The sequence below is a fragment of the Lotus japonicus genome, chromosome 2, assembly GCF_012489685.1.
Source record: "Lotus japonicus ecotype B-129 chromosome 2, LjGifu_v1.2".
Lineage (NCBI taxonomy): Eukaryota > Viridiplantae > Streptophyta > Magnoliopsida > Fabales > Fabaceae > Lotus > Lotus japonicus.
Window position 1 is genome coordinate 67,255,265 of NC_080042.1, and position 17,784 is coordinate 67,273,048.

At 36.1% G+C, this 17,784-nt stretch overlaps 2 protein-coding genes across 5 annotated transcripts; one reads left to right on the top strand and one right to left on the bottom strand.

Moving 5' to 3' along the window:
* LOC130738973 (pentatricopeptide repeat-containing protein At5g64320, mitochondrial) lies at nt 1-5,543 on the top strand. 4 transcript variants are annotated; one of them, XM_057591158.1, is made up of 7 exons: nt 1-2,534; nt 3,300-3,464; nt 3,544-3,776; nt 4,468-4,544; nt 4,683-4,827; nt 4,959-5,012; nt 5,099-5,543. In XM_057591158.1, the coding sequence occupies exon 1, from the start codon at nt 323-325 to the stop codon at nt 2,462-2,464; it is 2,142 nt and encodes a 713-aa protein (XP_057447141.1). In that variant the 5' UTR covers nt 1-322; the 3' UTR covers nt 2,465-2,534; nt 3,300-3,464; nt 3,544-3,776; nt 4,468-4,544; nt 4,683-4,827; nt 4,959-5,012; nt 5,099-5,543. The 4 variants fall into 4 exon arrangements, with proteins under 4 accessions (XP_057447141.1, XP_057447144.1, XP_057447143.1 ...); XM_057591161.1 differs by having other exon boundaries at nt 3,544-3,670; XM_057591160.1 differs by lacking the exon at nt 3,300-3,464.
* Nucleotides 5,544-7,217: 1,674 nt separating this feature from the next.
* On the bottom strand, nt 7,218-14,670 carry LOC130738974 (peroxisomal fatty acid beta-oxidation multifunctional protein AIM1). Its single transcript, XM_057591163.1, has 17 exons — nt 14,428-14,670; nt 14,261-14,332; nt 14,092-14,154; nt 13,533-13,589; nt 13,356-13,423; nt 13,190-13,271; nt 13,033-13,088; nt 12,027-12,329; nt 11,713-11,799; nt 11,253-11,427; nt 10,495-10,616; nt 10,098-10,261; nt 8,778-9,032; nt 8,307-8,428; nt 8,086-8,207; nt 7,631-7,918; nt 7,218-7,505 (listed from the first exon to the last, which is right to left on the bottom strand). Exons 1-17 carry the CDS (start codon nt 14,519-14,521, stop codon nt 7,461-7,463), a joined length of 2,175 nt encoding a protein of 724 aa, XP_057447146.1. The 5' UTR covers nt 14,522-14,670; the 3' UTR covers nt 7,218-7,460.
* Nucleotides 14,671-17,784: the final 3,114 nt, after the last annotated feature.

Consider the following 17,784-nt stretch of genomic DNA (forward strand, 5'->3'; position numbering starts at 1 on the left):
GAATTGATTTTGATTGAAAACCAAACACACTCTAACTAGAGTAACAAGGATGAGCGAGCCACTCTGTGTTTCTTCATGTTTTGTCTTCGAGAGTTAAGACAGACAACTAACTACTCCGATTGAAGCAAGTGCCGGTTTAGGGTTTAACACACTGCACCGCCACCGCCACCGCCACCACTACCACCGCCACCACCAGACTCTCTCCTCTCTCCTTCACACGGCAGCGCCGGCGAATCACGCTCTCTTGCTGCCAACACTGTTTGTCCTGCGGCATCTCTTTCCTGTCGATCATCACCATTCACAACTTGAATCTCTTGTCCTGATGTTGAAACCATTCAAATCCTCAATCCATGTGAGTAGAACTATGCTACTTCGCTTCAAAATCCCATCATTTCAACTATGCTCAACTGCATTTGGAAGAAAAAACATCAATGTTAACAATGACACTGAGAGTGACACAGAGTGGGAGAGGTTACTCAAACCTTTTGACCTCAAACAGCTTCAAAGGTCACTCTCCCCAATTAGCCCATTTCAGCTTTGTAAGCTGCTGAAGCTCCCTCTTGACATTCCAACATCAATGGAGTTTTTTCAAAGGGCTGGTGCCCAAATGGGATATTCTCACACTTTTGATGTGTACTCAATTTTAATTGATAAGCTTGGTGCTGTTGGGGAGTTCAAAGTTATAGAAAGTTTGTTGAAGCAAATGAAAGAGGAAGGGATTGTGTTTCATGAATCATTGTTTCTTTTGATCATGAAGCATTATGGGAAGGCTGGTTTGCCTGGCCAAGCTCCTAGGCTTTTGTTGGATATGAGGAGTGTTTATTCGTGTGAGCCGACGTTTAAGTCGTACAATGTTGTGTTGGAAATTCTGGTTGCTGGAGGTTGTCCTAAGTATGCTCCTAATGTTTTCTATGACATGTTGAGTAGAGGTGTTTCTCCAACTGTGTTTACATTTGGGGTGGTCATGAAGGCGTTGTGCATGGTTAATGAGGTTGATTCGGCTTGCTCGCTTCTGAGGGACATGACGAAACATGGGTGTGTTCCGAATTCGGTCATTTACCAAACCCTGATTCATGCTCTCTCTGTAAACAACAGAGTGAGTGAAGCAGTGAAACTGTTGGAGGAAATGTTTCTGATGCGTTGTGAACCTGATGTTGAGACCTTCAATGATGTTATCCATGGCCTATGCAGGGCCGGTCGGATGCAGGAGGCGGTTAAGGTGCTTAATCGAATGCTTCGTGGAGGTTTCAAGGGTGACGCTTTAACTTACGGATTTTTAATGCATGGCTTGTGCAGAATGGGTAAAGTTGATGAAGCAACGGACTTGCTAAACCAAATACCCAATCTGAACACTACACTTTATAATACACTGATTAATGGTTATGTCTCTAGTGGGCGGTTTGAAGAAGCAAAAGATCTTTTATATAATAGCATGATAGTTGCTGGATATGAGCCTGATGCCTTCACATTTAACATAATGATCGATGGACTTTGCAAGAAGGGGAATTTGGCCTCTGCTCTTGAATTCCTAAATGAGATAATAATGAAAGGTTTTGATCCCAATGTGATCACATACACCATTTTGATAAATGGTTTCTGCAAGCAAGGCAGGTTAGAGGAAGCTACGGAGGTTGTGAATAGCATGTCAGCCAAGGGTCTCAGTTTGAATACAGTGGGTTACAATTGCTTGATTAGTGCGCTGTGCAAAAGTGGGAAGATTCAAGATGCTAGACAAATGTATCGTGAAATGCCAAACAAAGGATGTAAACCTGACATTTATACATTTAATTCTTTAATAGATGGACTATGCAAGAATAATAAGATCGAAGAAGCCTTGGAATTGTATCATGATATGTTCTTGGAGGGTGTTATTGCCAACACTGTAACATATAACACATTGATCCATGCATTTATTGGGAGAGATTTAATTCAAGAAGCATTTAAGCTTGTTGATGAAATGTCATTTAGAGGGTGTCCTCTTGACAAAATTACGTATAACGGCCTTATAAAAGCGCTCTGCAAAACTGGGGCCGTAGAAAAAGGATTGGGGTTGTTTGAAGAAATGCTCGGGAAAGGGGTTATCCCGCATATCAGCTCTTGCAATATGCTGATCAATACCTTCTGTAGGATTGGAAAAGTAAATGATGCTCTTCAATTTCTTCGTGATATGATTCGTGGTGGTCTTACACCAGATATAGTCACTTATAACTGCCTGATAAATGGTCTTTGCAAGATGGGTCGTGTTCAGGATGCTTTAAACCTTTTTAGCAGGTTACCAGCTGAAGGACTTCATCCTGATGCTTTCACATATAACACACTAATCAGTAGTCACTGCTATGAGGGTTTGTTTAATGAGGCATGTCTGCTTTTATATAAAGGTGTGGATAGCGGGTTCATACCTAATGAAATCACTTGGTCAATATTGTTAAATTATTTTCAAAAAGAAAATGTCAAGCGAAGTTAGTCTTTCTTCTATGGTTGATATGGAGTCAAACTGATCTGTTACATCATTCGAACAGCGCTAGCTACCACAGGTTTGTCTCAATCTTTTTCCTTACTCTTGCTCAAATGCTTCCTGATTCTATTCTCTATCGAACATAATATTCTACGTTGATAACCCAAAATACCAATATATTGGTTTCATCATTGAATAATTTGAACTGAATATCTTCTATATAAGTTGAACTGATGAACTTGTTTATGCTTCCTTTTGTGAGTGTCCTAATACCTGTGAATTTATGGTTTTCATTCTTTTGTCGTGTATTTTGAAATGATTTTAGTTGGTCGTGAGTTTTTAAGGCTGATTATAGTCTATTTTAAGGTGCGTTGCTTATCCTTTGCATAGATGATTTGTTATGCTTTAGTTATGTATGTATATGGATTATGGACATGTTATGGTTTAGTTATGCATGGTTTTAGTTATTTGAGGGCTGGGCTTATCGGAGGCAGAAATTCGAGACTAGGGGGGGGGGGGGGCAAGAACAAAGAAAATGAAATGCCTACAGTAATTTCTACAGCTCACATACATATGTATAACATGTAAATTGGGCATGGCAGGGCATGCCCCCTTCCTCCACCCCTGCTTAGAGTAGAAACCATGTTTTGTTTGTATTAAGTTCTCTGTTATGTTATAATAAACTGTCATGGGACCTGATAAACAGGTATTATCTTATTAGCCTTCTTTTCTAACAAAATGATCAGTAATTGTAGATCCAGTATGGACCATGGTTGCATGATCAAAATCTATTGAAATGAGTAATAAGATATAATTGTAACCATTCTCCTGTTCTTTATATCAGGAATGAAAAGAATCAATTACTCTTGAACATTCGACGAGTAAATCGTCCGTAGACTATTATGCCATCATCGGTTCTGTCAAGTGATAGCATATACATTGGCCTTCTTGCTGCTGCAGCTCATGCAGCTGCGACAAATAGTCCGTTTACCATATTCTCTAATCCTAGGTTGGTAACTGTAGTTGGATGGTCTGCATTATCACACTGCAAATTATGCTGAACTCTCTCTCTCTCTCTCTCTCTCCAGGGCAAGCCCATCGGAATTTGTCACCTCTTTGGCCAAGTCCGTTAAAGCCGTGTATCATTCATGACTTTCTGTTGGCATGCGATTTAGGATGCTCTTTGAAACAGAAGAATCAAGTGTCCGGCTGTTGGTATAGTTACCTTAAATATCCTCCCCCCTCCCAATCACTATATCAGTCCCTAACCCTTCTCAAAGAAGAAAAATTAGCTCAGGGAAGCTTTATTTGACTTAGGAAGGTAATTGAGTTTGCTAAATTACTTCTCAGGTTCTTAAGCTTATTGGAAGAATAAAAAGGGGCGCTAAAGGTTCAAGGGCCCAAATTTTCTTTTTGAAACTATGGGGACCTAACCCAGTGACAAATTTAAACTATAGGGGCATATCTGAATTTTCTTAACAATTACTGGCACCTATAGAGTTATTTGACCTTTAATTTTACTTTCTGAGTGTTATTTATTTTAATTTTGGATACTTTTTGGTGTGGTGATAACCTCAATACTTTGGTTTGTGTGTTTTGCATTGTATCAACGAAGAAAGAAACTGTGCTCTACTCACCGATTACTGCAGTTACCAATCATAATTGCACACAACTGCACTTAGTTCTGTCACATGTTTAACCGGAAAACTCTTCATCATTAGCATTCCTCCATTTTGGTTCTCAAATCTTAGGCCGCGTATTGATCAGTTTCTAAGCATGGTTATTATATTAAAAGTTTTCTGTGTACCATTTCATATCATTTTGTTGTGCATGTTTGCTTACCAACTGAATATGACACTTGATGCATTACTTTATTTATGTCCTTCCAAAAGCTGAAGGTTTTTATGAATGATTAGCAACACATTATTTGCTTATGTCCTTCATAAAGCTTGTGTTTTGTGAGGTTTTTCATGTATTGATGCATCTACTCACTGTAACATGTTCTTGTCCAGATACATGGGGTGCTATAACCGGTATTAGTGAGTTAGATTCGGTCCGCTGGCCAAACTCACACTGCCGTTCTGTGAAGGTTTGTGAAGACTAGTTGATTCATCCAACACCTAAAAACCTTTGCCATGATAAAATTTAGCACAATTATAAAAATGTCAGGGATTGTTTTTAAACTTAGTGTAGAATTTTGGTTCTTGATCTTTGTCAACTGATGTAGGTTGGCTTGGATGAGTCCACTGCAAGGGAGAGGCAGCCGAGAGTTTCCTTGTGGGAGATTGAACCTTTGACAACATTACCAATGTATCCATCTCCATTCTCCTTGAGGTTGAGGCGCCCTTGGCCTTCTGGACCTTCTTTATATGGTATATGGTGGTTTTGTTAATAAAATGTGTCATGGCATTCTCTGGGATCATTTTGACCATATACTGTTCTATTTTGCGCTGTATGGTACATGATATCTTCACCTGTGCCTTTCATTTATTTGTGTAATCAGGTCTCAAGGATGGTGACATGAGTATTGGTGGTTCTCGATTCTTGTGGCTCCAAGGTGGTCTTTCGTATCAAGGAAGGAAATTTAGATCTCACTGATTCTTGATTCTGTGAAGAAACACTCAACACTTTACTTTTTTGCAGGGAGTTTGTGAACAGTGTCATTCTCATACATCAGGATACTATCTCCACTAGAAGTGCAAGAAATGCGCAGAAGTGTTGCTACTTCTACTTCTTCTCCAAGTCACAAACTTTCTAATGACGGCAACTCTTGCGATAATTATGTGAGTCCACAAGAGTTTGACGGCAACTTTCTAATGGCATGGCACCAATGGGTTCTTTTCATTACTAGGAAGTAGGAATTTCTGCTTCTAAGTAGTTTTAGTTGGAAAATTGTGGTGGCAGAATCTTTTACATTTATGTATGGATTGGTCCAACATTCTTGTACACATAATCACATATTAATGGTTTGACATGTACTGATTCTGCAAAGTCTAAATAGATCAACAGCAAATGACTTTAAACTATAAGTAGGCCACTTTGTTTTTGTAATGCTTTGTTGCTTATAGCAGTTATTAATTATTGTCTAGCTTTGAGTTCATGCAACTGAATTTGGGGAACTTCTGTGTAGCTCCATTTGTCTTGTACACTCACCAAAGTTATATCCATCATAATTAACAGATTGTACTATGCCACTGGCAATTTTCCTTAAGTGAAGAGGTATAAAAAGATTAAAAGAAGCGAAATTTCTACTGTAATGTTTTTTGATGAACAAATAATTTTATTTGAGCAAAATATTCTACATAAAGAACATTTCAAGGTTTTTATTTTATTTTAAATATTTTCATTTACCAGCAGTTTGTTATTTAGTCTGGATAGAGCACACTCTTCATGAGGGAAATGTTTGCCCAATTTTTTTTTATATTTTAAAAGTTTGCACTTTTCTTTTTGTTTGCCTTTTTCCTTCCTTCGTCCTTTTGTGTATAAAAAAAATTCAGTTTGTTACATCAAGTTTAGCATACCATATTGGTTTTGCAATTTACGGTTCAAGCATAGCTTAATTAGCAATGATGTGTTTCACACTTTCACTCATTTCTATTACATTATATTTAGACATTTATGTGAGAATCATAGCAAAAAGAGATGTGATGTAATATGAGAAGAGATGTGATAAAATATATGATAAGGAAGGAAAAGTGGTAAAAGGATGTTTATGAAAAATAATCCTCTTTCATCATATATGTAGATTTTACTTGGTGAACCACACTACAATACGTGGACACTACGACACCGTACGTTTGTGACGATTTTAGACCACCACAAAACACTTTTATTTAACTGATGGTCTAAAATGCTACAAAATAGGTAATAAGACACTAAAACATGATCCGTGAATTAATACTATTTTACTATGACCTAGACCCTATTTTAACTAAACACAAGAATTTTAAGGTATAGAATTTCGTTTAAAATCATAATTCCTAAATAATATATTCATATATTAAAATAATAGAAAACAACATGAAAAACATATTCACCACCACCATCATAATAATAACAAACAATATACCATATATAGCGGTGGCTAGTGTGGTCGTGATCCACCATGGTCTCTAGTGGTTCATGAGTGGACCATAAAATGTAAATTTTAGCTAAAAGTTAAGCGACCCTAGGGTTCAAAAGGTTCAGATTAAACATAAATTAAGAAATTAGATATCAATAAAATTTTATTTTAGTAAATTGAGGTTGTTTAATTATTTTTAATTTAAAATTTTCATATATTTCACATGGGTTCTGAAAATATTTAAGTGGCATAATTTTCAATTATAGGGCGCAATCTTAGCATGGACCAACTAAAATAGTGGTGCATGGATGGACCACGAGGTGGTCTAAAAGAAAATTGTAGCCAATAGAGAGAAAAACAACATATGCATATTATATATGTGACACTATGTTGAACAACTGAGTACGTAACATGCTTGCTTTCCATAAACCCTTGCTGTGAACAGATATACTTTGCTTTCCATAAACCCTTACTTCACTTTTCTGCTTTCTCATTTCACTATTTTAGGAAACTATGCCTTATCAGTTTTTACAGTGGTTAGGGAAGCATGTTAACGATCAAGGGGACATAAGGATTGGGTGGGATGAAGGGTGAAGGGTCTAGGGTTCGACACTAAGGATGGACTAATTTACTAACAACTAACATTTGCTTATAAAAAAAAAACCAACTAAGACAGGTAAAATCAAAACTCATGCAAAATTAAACAAGGGGAAACTTTTTATAGCCACAATTACTTTAAATTGATCATACAATTTCAAAAAGTTGCAGAACCATAAACCTCATGACCCCAAATAAATAAATATTCCCCTTGAAAATTTCTTTAAGTTACACCATGGGGTTGGGTTGAACTTGATGATATAAGATCAAATTTGATTTATTATTTAAACTTGGAAGGAAGAAAATATCATGAACTAGATAACACTTGGGAAAATCATCTCTTTCTTATAGGCGCGCCTTTGACCTTGGATTAGATGAAGCAGGTGCACTCTGCAGGAAATACAAAACACAACAACATCAAACAATTGTTCTTGTAATCATCAATCCCAGATCTTATGCATCTTGAAATTGTAGAAAGAGGAGATTGAGAAAACAAAGTTACATAGAGAACTCACCAATGGAATGCCTTTCAATGCTCTTTCTTCCAAATACCTTGATGGTTTAAAAAAGTTACCATATAATTCTGTCCATTTTTTTAGGCTGCTATACACATGATTAGCCCCAACCATATCGGCCCAGAAAACAATGCCACCCCGGTAACTTGGGAAACTCATTCCAAGAACAGATGCAATGTCAAGGTCTGACGCTCGAATAACAACTCCTTCTTCTAAAATGCGACAAGATTCATTCACTATCGGAAAGAGTATCATCTCCACGATCTCTTGGTCAGTAACAGATATGGGCTGCAAAAGAAACAGAGACCGTTCGTTAGTTTTACTTCCCCCCTAGCAGAGGAAAATATCCATATTTAATCTAGTTAATGATGAGGAAACAGACTAAACCATCATTTTGAAGGCAACAATTTTAACATTGATGGGAGTCTTTATGTGATAGTGCAAAATAATAACACCTTTCCACCCGGCATAATATTGCAAAGTCTTCGAGACTCCTCAATGATTGGGAGTATTGAAGCATCAGGCTTTGGCTTGCTACCCTTTTCATAAACGTAGTACCCTTTCCCATTGTTTTTCCCTGATAGAACAGAGGTAGCCAAGGACAGAAAGCATTAGTTACATATGTAAATAACGGCTCCGGTACAAAGAAAGAAGGATCTATTTAAAAGGGTATTACCATTTCGCCCACTTTTGATCAAAAGCTCAAGCAGTGTAGTCCGAAATGTGCGATCGGGAAAGGCTGTCGTAAATTCTTTTCCAACTGCCATAGCAACTCCATAGCCAGCCAAGTCCTGAAGCCTGCAAGCCACAAAAAAGATTGACTACATACCACAAAACAAGTGCAGGACTCGTGCGTGGTGCCTCAGATACTGGTTGAACCATGAAATTTATATTTATGCCAGTCCTTTATTTTAGCATAATGTAGGTGACTTAAGACTTAAAAGTGTCTCAAAATCCCATACAAACTTCAAACGGAGTTTTTATAGCAATGGATTGAACTAGAAACTTCATATACATGGTAAAGCATCATTGACATGTGCATAATCTTAACTTTAAGTGCTTGCATTGGGGATACAAGGGAGAGGGTTAAGTAAAAAATCAATAAAAAAGTAAAATATTTATGGAAATGCAGGAAGAAGAGGATTACTGGAAAGGACCCATTGGAAGGCCAAAATTGCTTATCAATTTGTCGATTCTGAATACGTCCACACCCAAGTTGACCAACAAATGGGCACCTTGTGAATACGGGAAGAATGCTCTATTCACCGCAAAGCCAGTGCAGTTACCCACCACAACAGGTGACTTTTTTATGATTTTACCAACTGTCATCAGATCAAGAATCACCTGGGAAGAAGTTTTATCTGTCCGTACAATCTCTAAAAGAGGCATAATATGAGCAGGACTGTACACCAAGAAGTAAAGTCAGCAAGAAGCATCCATAAAACTCTTTCAAACAGTCATTTAAAACAGGATCTTAGTATAGGAGACATATTTTATTTTAATATATGTGGTTTGGGACCATAACTACCAGAATTCAGAAAGTGCAGCATCATAGGGTTGAAGTGCATGCAGAGTTACATTCATTTACAGTAGCAAAATGACAATTACAAAATCTATGTTAGAGGCAATAAATGACGCTGAACTAACTAGACAACTTTAATGGCCTTTTGACTAAGTTTGAGAACTCTTCTTGTCATGAAATTAAGTATAAAGCACATAAACATGTGTCCCGGTGGAGAGAACATGTTACGAATTCTTTCTGAATTCTCTCTGCCTAAGGCTCGATTGGATTATATTCAAATCAAATCCAGCAAAAAATTAGCATCTTAACAGGTATAATTTCTTCGGATTATATCAATGAGCAACTTCTACAGTCTGTTTTCTGCTGACCATAGAAACCACAGAACCAACTGTTAACATGCATAGTTTCTTAGTCATGCACATCAATGCAGGAAACCACAGAACCTACTGTTAGCATACATAGTCATGCACATCAATGCAAGAAATAATTTACCCTAGCAAAAAAACCACAAAACTATTAAGTATAGACCAAAAGTGCAAACAACATTATACATAAGTGCCAGCATTCAACTTGATCTGAAAACTTTAACAGTATCTAGAAATCATTTTAACAATCAGCCTTACGTGATGTTCTCATGTTTCTTTCTGTTAGATATTATTATCATTCCTACTTCAGCTATATTTCATTAATTAATTTTTTGGGCAGATTTGCACAGTTATGATGTAGCTTTAATATGGGTTGGTATATATTTTGTCCATACATGTGAATCAATTCATCTATTTCAAGTTTAAGAGATTTTCATTTACAGGACTAATGTAAATGTCTAGATCCCTTACATATTATAACAATCTCATGAAAACCTTGGGTAATTGTGCTGATTGCAAGTATATCATAGAATATAGATTTTATATAAAGAAAGGCAACAAGAGAAACGAGTTAAATAACCTGAAAAAATGAGCACCCACAATGCGATCTTGAGAGCTGGTCTTTTGGCCAACAAGGTTAAGGTCAATCGTTGATGTATTTGTAGATAAAATGCAGTGTGGAGGACAGATCTTCTCAAGATCACTAAATATAGTTTGTTTAAGACCGACATTTTCAATGACAGCCTGCAAATTAAGAAAATTAATGCTAATTAACTTCTAACAGCATCAACAAAGAGATCTTACATGTATCCACTGTATATAAACTTTATAAAGTATTCAGCACCATGAGATGAAGAATATGTACTAAGAAGAAATGAGAATGACAAAACACTTCTAAAACTTGTTCCAAGATCCAAATTTCAATATTCTACACCATGTCAGCTAATTTCCAACAAAAAGGACTTCGGGCAACTCACCTCAATTACCAAGTCGACGTCTTTAAATTCTGTGTAATCCAGAACACCTTTAAGCAATGAGAGAGCTCCGTCTGCTTTCTGTTTTGTCAATTTCCCTCTTCTTACTAAGCCACTAACATTTGCTGCCATACAAAATGAAACAAAAAATATTTAAAAAATTGTTGAAAAAAATAAACTTTCATGTATCAAGGATGAGAGCAGTTTAAAATTTAAACTTAAACATTCTTTCATTTCAATTAAAAGTCTATAACGCAGCAGTTTAATCTTGGTAAGGAAGGGTCAATACTCAACATTATTCATATAAAATAGTGCCACTGCTGTAATAACAACTCCTTCACATATAAGGAAGAATGCATTTAAGTAGCAATTAGGTATACTATTACTAGCTAATGACCTGAATATCTGCTGTCAATGACAAGATATCAAAGCAACATTTGAAAGCAGGTGCAGGTGCAGGTGCATATTAAAAAAAGTTCTCAGAAAATATCTCCTGAGATAACTATTTGTATACAAATCCTAGACTATGGAAAACACACACTACTCAGTCTTAAGGATACAAGTTTAAATTTCTATTAAAAACAAAATATTAGAATAGGAAAAAATAGAATAAGATTTAAAATTTAATTACATAATGATTAAAATTGAAAAGATAATTTAATCTATAAAGAATTCCGACTGTATTACTAAAGTTGACCAATGTTCAAATGAACTTCGGTCTTGAATTATTCCTACATTACCAACATGAATGGAATAATCACCTTCTATAAATTTTATTCCCTTCTGAAGATATTCTGAATTGACTTCCTTGAGTATAACATGAATGTTGCCCAGTATAAGAGCTGTAGCAATGCCAGAACCCATTAGACCTCCCCCAATAACAGCAGCTTTTCTCACATTTCTTGGCTTAAGTCCAATATCCGTTACACCAGGCACCTGCCAAAAGAAAGTATTCAGTGAATACATTAAATAAAGCATAGTGGACTGAAAAGATGGGGAATACAAAACCATATGGAACGTTGGTTTTTCAGTTTTTAATATAGAACTTATTGTCAAATAAAAAGAAGACCACTAAACCTTGGTTGTCTGAGAATATACGGCATACTTTAATAGGACTACATCTTAAAAGTATTTCCACACACAATAAGCCCATGAGTTACATTGAAAACAATAAAGAATTAAAGTGATCCCAGTAAGGAAAGGTGATATCTAGCCCTGTACCTTTGATATTGCACGCTGAGCAAAGAAGACATGGATTAAACCTTTCGCGGTTTCAGACAAAACTAATTGCTTGAAAACTTCTGCCTCCTGCAATTATTTATTAGTTATTAGTTCATATGTAAACTGAATCAACTGATCAAAAGTTACAATAAACAGGTAGCAAGAAACTAGTGAATGCTAACCATGTTATACCAAGAAGTATCAATCTCAAACTCAAAAAAGTAATATGACAAGATGTAAAGTGAATAAAAATTAAAGGAAGTCAAAACTAAGTGTTTCCTTCTGAATAAAGAGAATCATAGAACCAACAATACCCTTAGAACTCCACTGTAACCTCCATGAACTATTCCATGCTCGATCACATCTACGCAAGCCTGTTGCTGAGGTAAATGCGCAGCAGTCTTCTTGACATGTTCTCTGGCAGTTTTCAACACCTCACGTGCCTCAGACAGGGAACCAAGTTTGTCTGTCTTATGAAGTGAACGAATCCAAGGTTTGCGTCGCTCTCCAATTTCAAGAGCCCAACGCCTAGATACATTTAATAAATCCCCAGGAGATACAATAGCATCAATAAGTCCAAGTTTGTTCCCTTCTTCTGACGTAATTGATTTAGATTTCTGCAAGATATGTAACATTAAATTGAATATATTTTTATTGCATGGTAGAAACAGAGAAAGTTGAATTGGAGTTTTATTCGATCAAAAGTGAAAGAAATACAATCTGTAACAACCTAACAGATTTCCCAACTGAATCCCCATGATTCAGTTCACCAACCTAACATTCCAGAAGCTATAATCCCAGAGGAGTAATCTTCTCTTATTTATTCTAACTCCCTCAGTCAAGGCTTAACAGAAATAACCAATCATTTCCTACTAATGCCAGCCTGGCGCCTAACATACACATTAGTAATAGGTGGCTTATTTATTCTAGCTGAAAGCCTGTTCTTATCATTGCACCACATAGGTTGTTCTAATTATGAGAAAAACACAAAAAATATTCATGTTTGATGACTTCAGAAATTAAAACTCTTCTTAGTAGAATGAGATTCCCCATTTAAATTATACAAAGTAACGAAGACCCAAGTAATGCAAACACAGACACGATTGATTCCTTTCTAATATTCTTCTAGACTCTATTCAACGAATTTGGTGGGTATACTACTTTGAAACTTGACCAAAAAAGTGAGCTATCCAGTTTCTTTCGTCATTTTTCTCTTTACACACAGAGAAACTCATTATTAAATGATTATTTGGGTTCATCTACTGCAGTGGAGATGTAATGGAAGCTCAAACAATTGAAAATGAATGATCAAAATCTTACCAGCATCATTTCAACAGCTTTTGACAGCCCAACAAGCCTTGGAAGACGCTGTGTGCCTTACAAAATTAACAGTTTTTGTTAACACTTCAATTCTACTAAGTGATGCCTTATTACTAATCTAGATTACTGAATACATGTCCATGCAAATGTTGATTACCTCCAAATCCGGGAATAATACCGAGTGTCAGCTCTGGCAGGCCCAGTTGAGTTCTTGGAGCAGCAACACGTGCATGGCATCCCTACACAACGACAAGGCATTACATTCCATGCAATAATGAGGACACTTAGACAACAACTTGGCCTTTTCAATAACAGAAACTAACCATGGCCAATTCTAAGCCACCTCCAAGAGCAAGCCCCTCCACTGCTGCAACAACAGGCTTCTTTGAATCTGCGATTATCAAGGCTACTAATTAATACTATTGCAACAGTCATACTAAAAGAAACATCAAGGAAAATTCTCCTTTCAGGCAGGCTTAAAAATAAAGAATAGCTACAACCTTCAATTGCATTGACTACTAGTTCCACAGAGACATCAGGGACAAGCGTGACATCACCTGTCAATAAAAACAACAAGAGTTACGATAAGTAGACACCAAACAATAACATCTCATGTACACCCCATTTTTTCTTCTATCTCTCACTTCTTATTACGCCACACATCATATGTCACATCCAATAGTTCTCTCTTCTCTTCCTTTCTCACTCTGTGTGTCAATTCTTATTACGTCACACATCATATATCAGGTTCATTAGTTCTCTCTTCTCTTCATTTCTCACTCCGTGTGTCACTTCTTATTATGTCACACATCATATATCACATTCATTAGTTCTCCCTTCCCTTCCTTTCTCACTCCGTGTGTCGCTTCTTATCATGTCACACATCATATATCACATTCATTAGTTCTCTCTTCTCTTCTCTTCCTTTCTCACTTTGAGTCTACACTCATCGGGTGTCTACCCAACATTTTCCGAACAGCAAATATAATACCGTCAAGGGGTCACAACTCATAAAAAACTAATTTTTGTATCTAGCACAGCTATACTGATATAGCTTACCAGTCTGGTGAACCTTCTGCATAACACTGATGTCAAAACCGCCAGAAAATCTGCCACCTTTGCCTGAATGGGTAGAGCAATTGTAAATTTTCTTATTTCATCCACCAAATGAAACAAAGCTAGATTAATCACAAAACAACATGACTATGTGCAATGAAAGAAACATTACCAGTTAAAACTATAGCTTTGACATCATTTCTCCTCGCCGCCTCATCAAATCTATCTTTCAACGCCTTGATAACTAATCAATCAAACCACACAAAAAATTATTGAAAACATGACATAAATTGGCGAAAAAGAAATGAGAAAGAAGATTCTAGAGCTGGTGAAGCTTACTTGGAACAGCCAAAGCATTCACGGGTGGGTTACACATAGTGATAACAGCAACCCCATCGTTTCCAACCTCAAAATCAACCTTAACCGATGCCATGAAATTCAGATCAAGATGAATGCTTCCTCTTTGAATCAAAGATGGATTATTTGGAATCTAATCGAGATGGGTTCAAGAGGGTAAGACCAAAGGATAGCTATATAGTAGTGACATCCATAGCAATCAATGATGCAAGACCCACCATTGATGAGAGTGAACGAGAACGTTGACTCTCCAACCAGGTACGATGTGGGAGCCACGTGGGAAATGTGTGAAATGTGGCAGGGTGCATGATCAGGTGGAGGCACCACCATGGTAAGTTTGTGGAACCGTGAAAGGTGATTGAGCGGTGTTTAAAGGTTTGATGGTAGAGTGCATCGTAGCCGTTGATTGTGGGGCTAGTTTCTTAACTGTATAGTTAAGCTGTGGCTACCCGTAGGGAAATAATTGTAAGATAATGATAGAATAAAGAGTTGTTGTTTGGCGACTTTGTTTTAAAATGATGAAGGAAAAACAATAAAATAAAACATATGGGTTTTATCATTGTGCAGTGTACAGTTTATAATATGACAGAATTAGGTGGAAGAATAAAAAATTAAATTGATTCTCAGTATGATTTTTTTTGGTACACAGAAAGATTGTCAGTATGATTTGACAGAGAGGAAATAAATTAAAATATATATAATCATTTCTTTAATTTATTTAGACTATGGAAAAGAAAAAAAAAACACATTTTTCATGAGGAAGGAGAAGAAATAATATTGAGCTGCTTTGTGTTGATGGATTTTTGTGCACATCAATCAATACCTTTGTTCCAATGAGTTGGACATTCCTTCTTGACTAGGTTTCTCAAATTAGGACTCTTTTTAAGACTTGTACAAACATGTGTTTTTTCTATTTTACAATGTACCATAAAAAAAAATGCATCTCTTCAAGATATTAAGGATTTTATTTGGTCTGTGAAATCTTTTAAGGTTCATGGGTCCGAGCCGGTGGAAACTATGGTGTCACCCGTAAAAGGGGGTTCACCGGTGCCCCCAATTTCAACCTATGATAACCAGTTTTTGTCACCGACACTATTGGGCTTGAATCAAATTATGTAAGACTTTTAGGATTAAGTCGAAATTAGGGGAAACAGTGTTTGGAAATAGGTCAGGGATTTTCTGCCGCCAGTATCGAAGGAGAGAGAGAGAGAGAGGGAGATGGAATTCCGGCAGAAAATGCGATGCGAGCGAAGGCTGGAGCTTCTTCGACTCTGATGCGGCGTGGCGAAGGGAGTGGGGTATGCGTTTGTGGATGCAAAGCTCGATGGTGGAGGCAACAACGACTTCAGAACTGCACAGATTCGACAGTCGTGACGGAGGTGATAACGTGGTTCTTCTCCCATTGGCCTCGCCGCGAGTTGTACGAGCAGTGAAGGAAGAGTAGTGGTGAAGGATTCAAGGTTTGTTTGGTCTCCGCCGCTGTCGTCCCCAACCCCAGATATGTTAGGTGTGTTTCGCCTCCGACGTCGTCATCTCGCTCCCCATATTTTTTAGGCTTGTTTGGCCTCCGCCGCCACATCTCCCTCCCTAGATCTGTTATGTTTGTTTGATCTTCGTCGCCGTTATCTCCTTCCCAATATATGTTCTTCGTCACCCTCCATTCTTACGAGTTTACAGTCATTGTTCATCATGTCCAGGTCTTGTCGGAATCAGAATCAACATCAAGGTGCAGCGGTAGAGTTGGGGTATGAACAGAGAGGTGGTCACGATAGTGGACTACCAGGGACTGAATTTGTGAAGGAGAAGGAGTTGGAAAACTTCATTGTAATTTCAATAAAATTTCTCCAAAACTTAAACAACTGGTTACCAGTAGAGCATCTGAACCACTCATTTAAAAAATTAATATATCTAACAAGCGTAAAATTGTATATACCTGTAACCCCCCTTTTATCCAAGTTTTGGCAAGGGTGGGCATCGGTGGAACCCCTTTTTAGGGTGACATTGTAGACTTCACCGTCTAAGCATGTCTTCTTCTTTCAAAAAATAACATGGTATATATACTAAAGTATTTTTTTACCAAAAAGAAAAAAAAGAAACTTTTTATTTGGTGCACTTGGCCTTTGTATCTGGTGGAATTGAGAAAAATTAACTAAGAGAGTGCTTATTTCTAAAGTGGATGGTACAGTTACTAAATTAATATATCTTAGAATTTTTGTTAAAATATTATAATTACTATTATTAAATACACATTACGTCATAAAATTATCAACTTTTAATCAGTTCTAGTAAAAATAATTAGGTTTCAAAAAAAAGTAAAAATAATTTTATAATTACATTTTTTAACAACATTTGTTGTCGTTTTTTAATACATCAAAAAACTACAAAGCAACAAAACAACTAAGGAACAGACCACGAGTCCTTCAACAGAAGGTACTCAACATCAGGATTTGGAATATCAAGGACTCAAGACCCAAGAGAACTAGATGTAGCACCTCTCATAGCTAAATAATCCGCTACAACATTGTTATCATGGTGAACCCAATTAATTAAGCTTCACGTCCCAATCTTTCTCCATCAACTGACGGATTGAATTGAGCACTAGGAACTCCGAATACAGTTGTTGTTAAATATGTATAACTTACTTTAAAAAAACACATATAACTTAGTAAAATGTATTTATAGTAAAAACTGAAGACTTTTTTGAAATTTTAGAATCAAAACCGAAGATTTTTCGAAAAATTTAAAATACTTTGTAAGCAATTACATAATTGAGCAAAAAAATAATATTGGTACTGATCTTAAACCATTCAGTTTTGAATAACTGACTCATCACGATTGTTCCCAAACAAAAAATTATCACTTGTCAAGTGTATTTGACTCATCAATACACAATAATGGTTTAAGAAATCAAACTTGAATTTACCTTAATTTATAAATAAGATTGAATAATGTTAGGAAACCTAATAATTGTTATGATCAAATTCTAGAACCAACGTTATTAAGTTTATATAAGAATAAAGATTTAGATAAATGATTTTGTAATTGTATCAATTTATATCAATTCGTTATCATCATTTTAAAAATTCATCATTTTCAATTTTTTTGAATGTCTCAATTTATAAATAAAATTGAATGATGTTAGAAAACTTCATAATTGTAATAGCGAAATTATGAGACCAAACTTATTAAGTTTCTATATGAGATCAAGGAATTTATAATTGATCAATTTATATCAAATTTTGTCTATTTTTTAGGAAATCATATTTTGAAATATTTATGACATAAAATAATATTTTAAAATATTTTTTATCCAATAAAAAATATGCATAAAATATTAAA

Excerpts from the sequence above, each read along its gene's own strand:
- LOC130738973 (XM_057591158.1), top strand. The coding sequence starts at position 323 with ATGTTGAAACCATTCAAATCCTCAATCCATGTGAGTAGAACTATGCTA.
- LOC130738974 (XM_057591163.1), bottom strand. The coding sequence starts at position 14,521 with ATGGCATCGGTTAAGGTTGATTTTGAGGTTGGAAACGATGGGGTTGCT. Across the intron at positions 14,333-14,427 it reads GAATGCTTTGGCTGTTCCAA|TTATCAAGGCGTTGAAAGAT; the intron begins GTAAGCTTCACC and ends TTGATTGATTAG. Across the intron at positions 13,424-13,532 it reads AGTAGTCAATGCAATTGAAG|ATTCAAAGAAGCCTGTTGTT; the intron begins GTTGTAGCTATT and ends TGATAATCGCAG.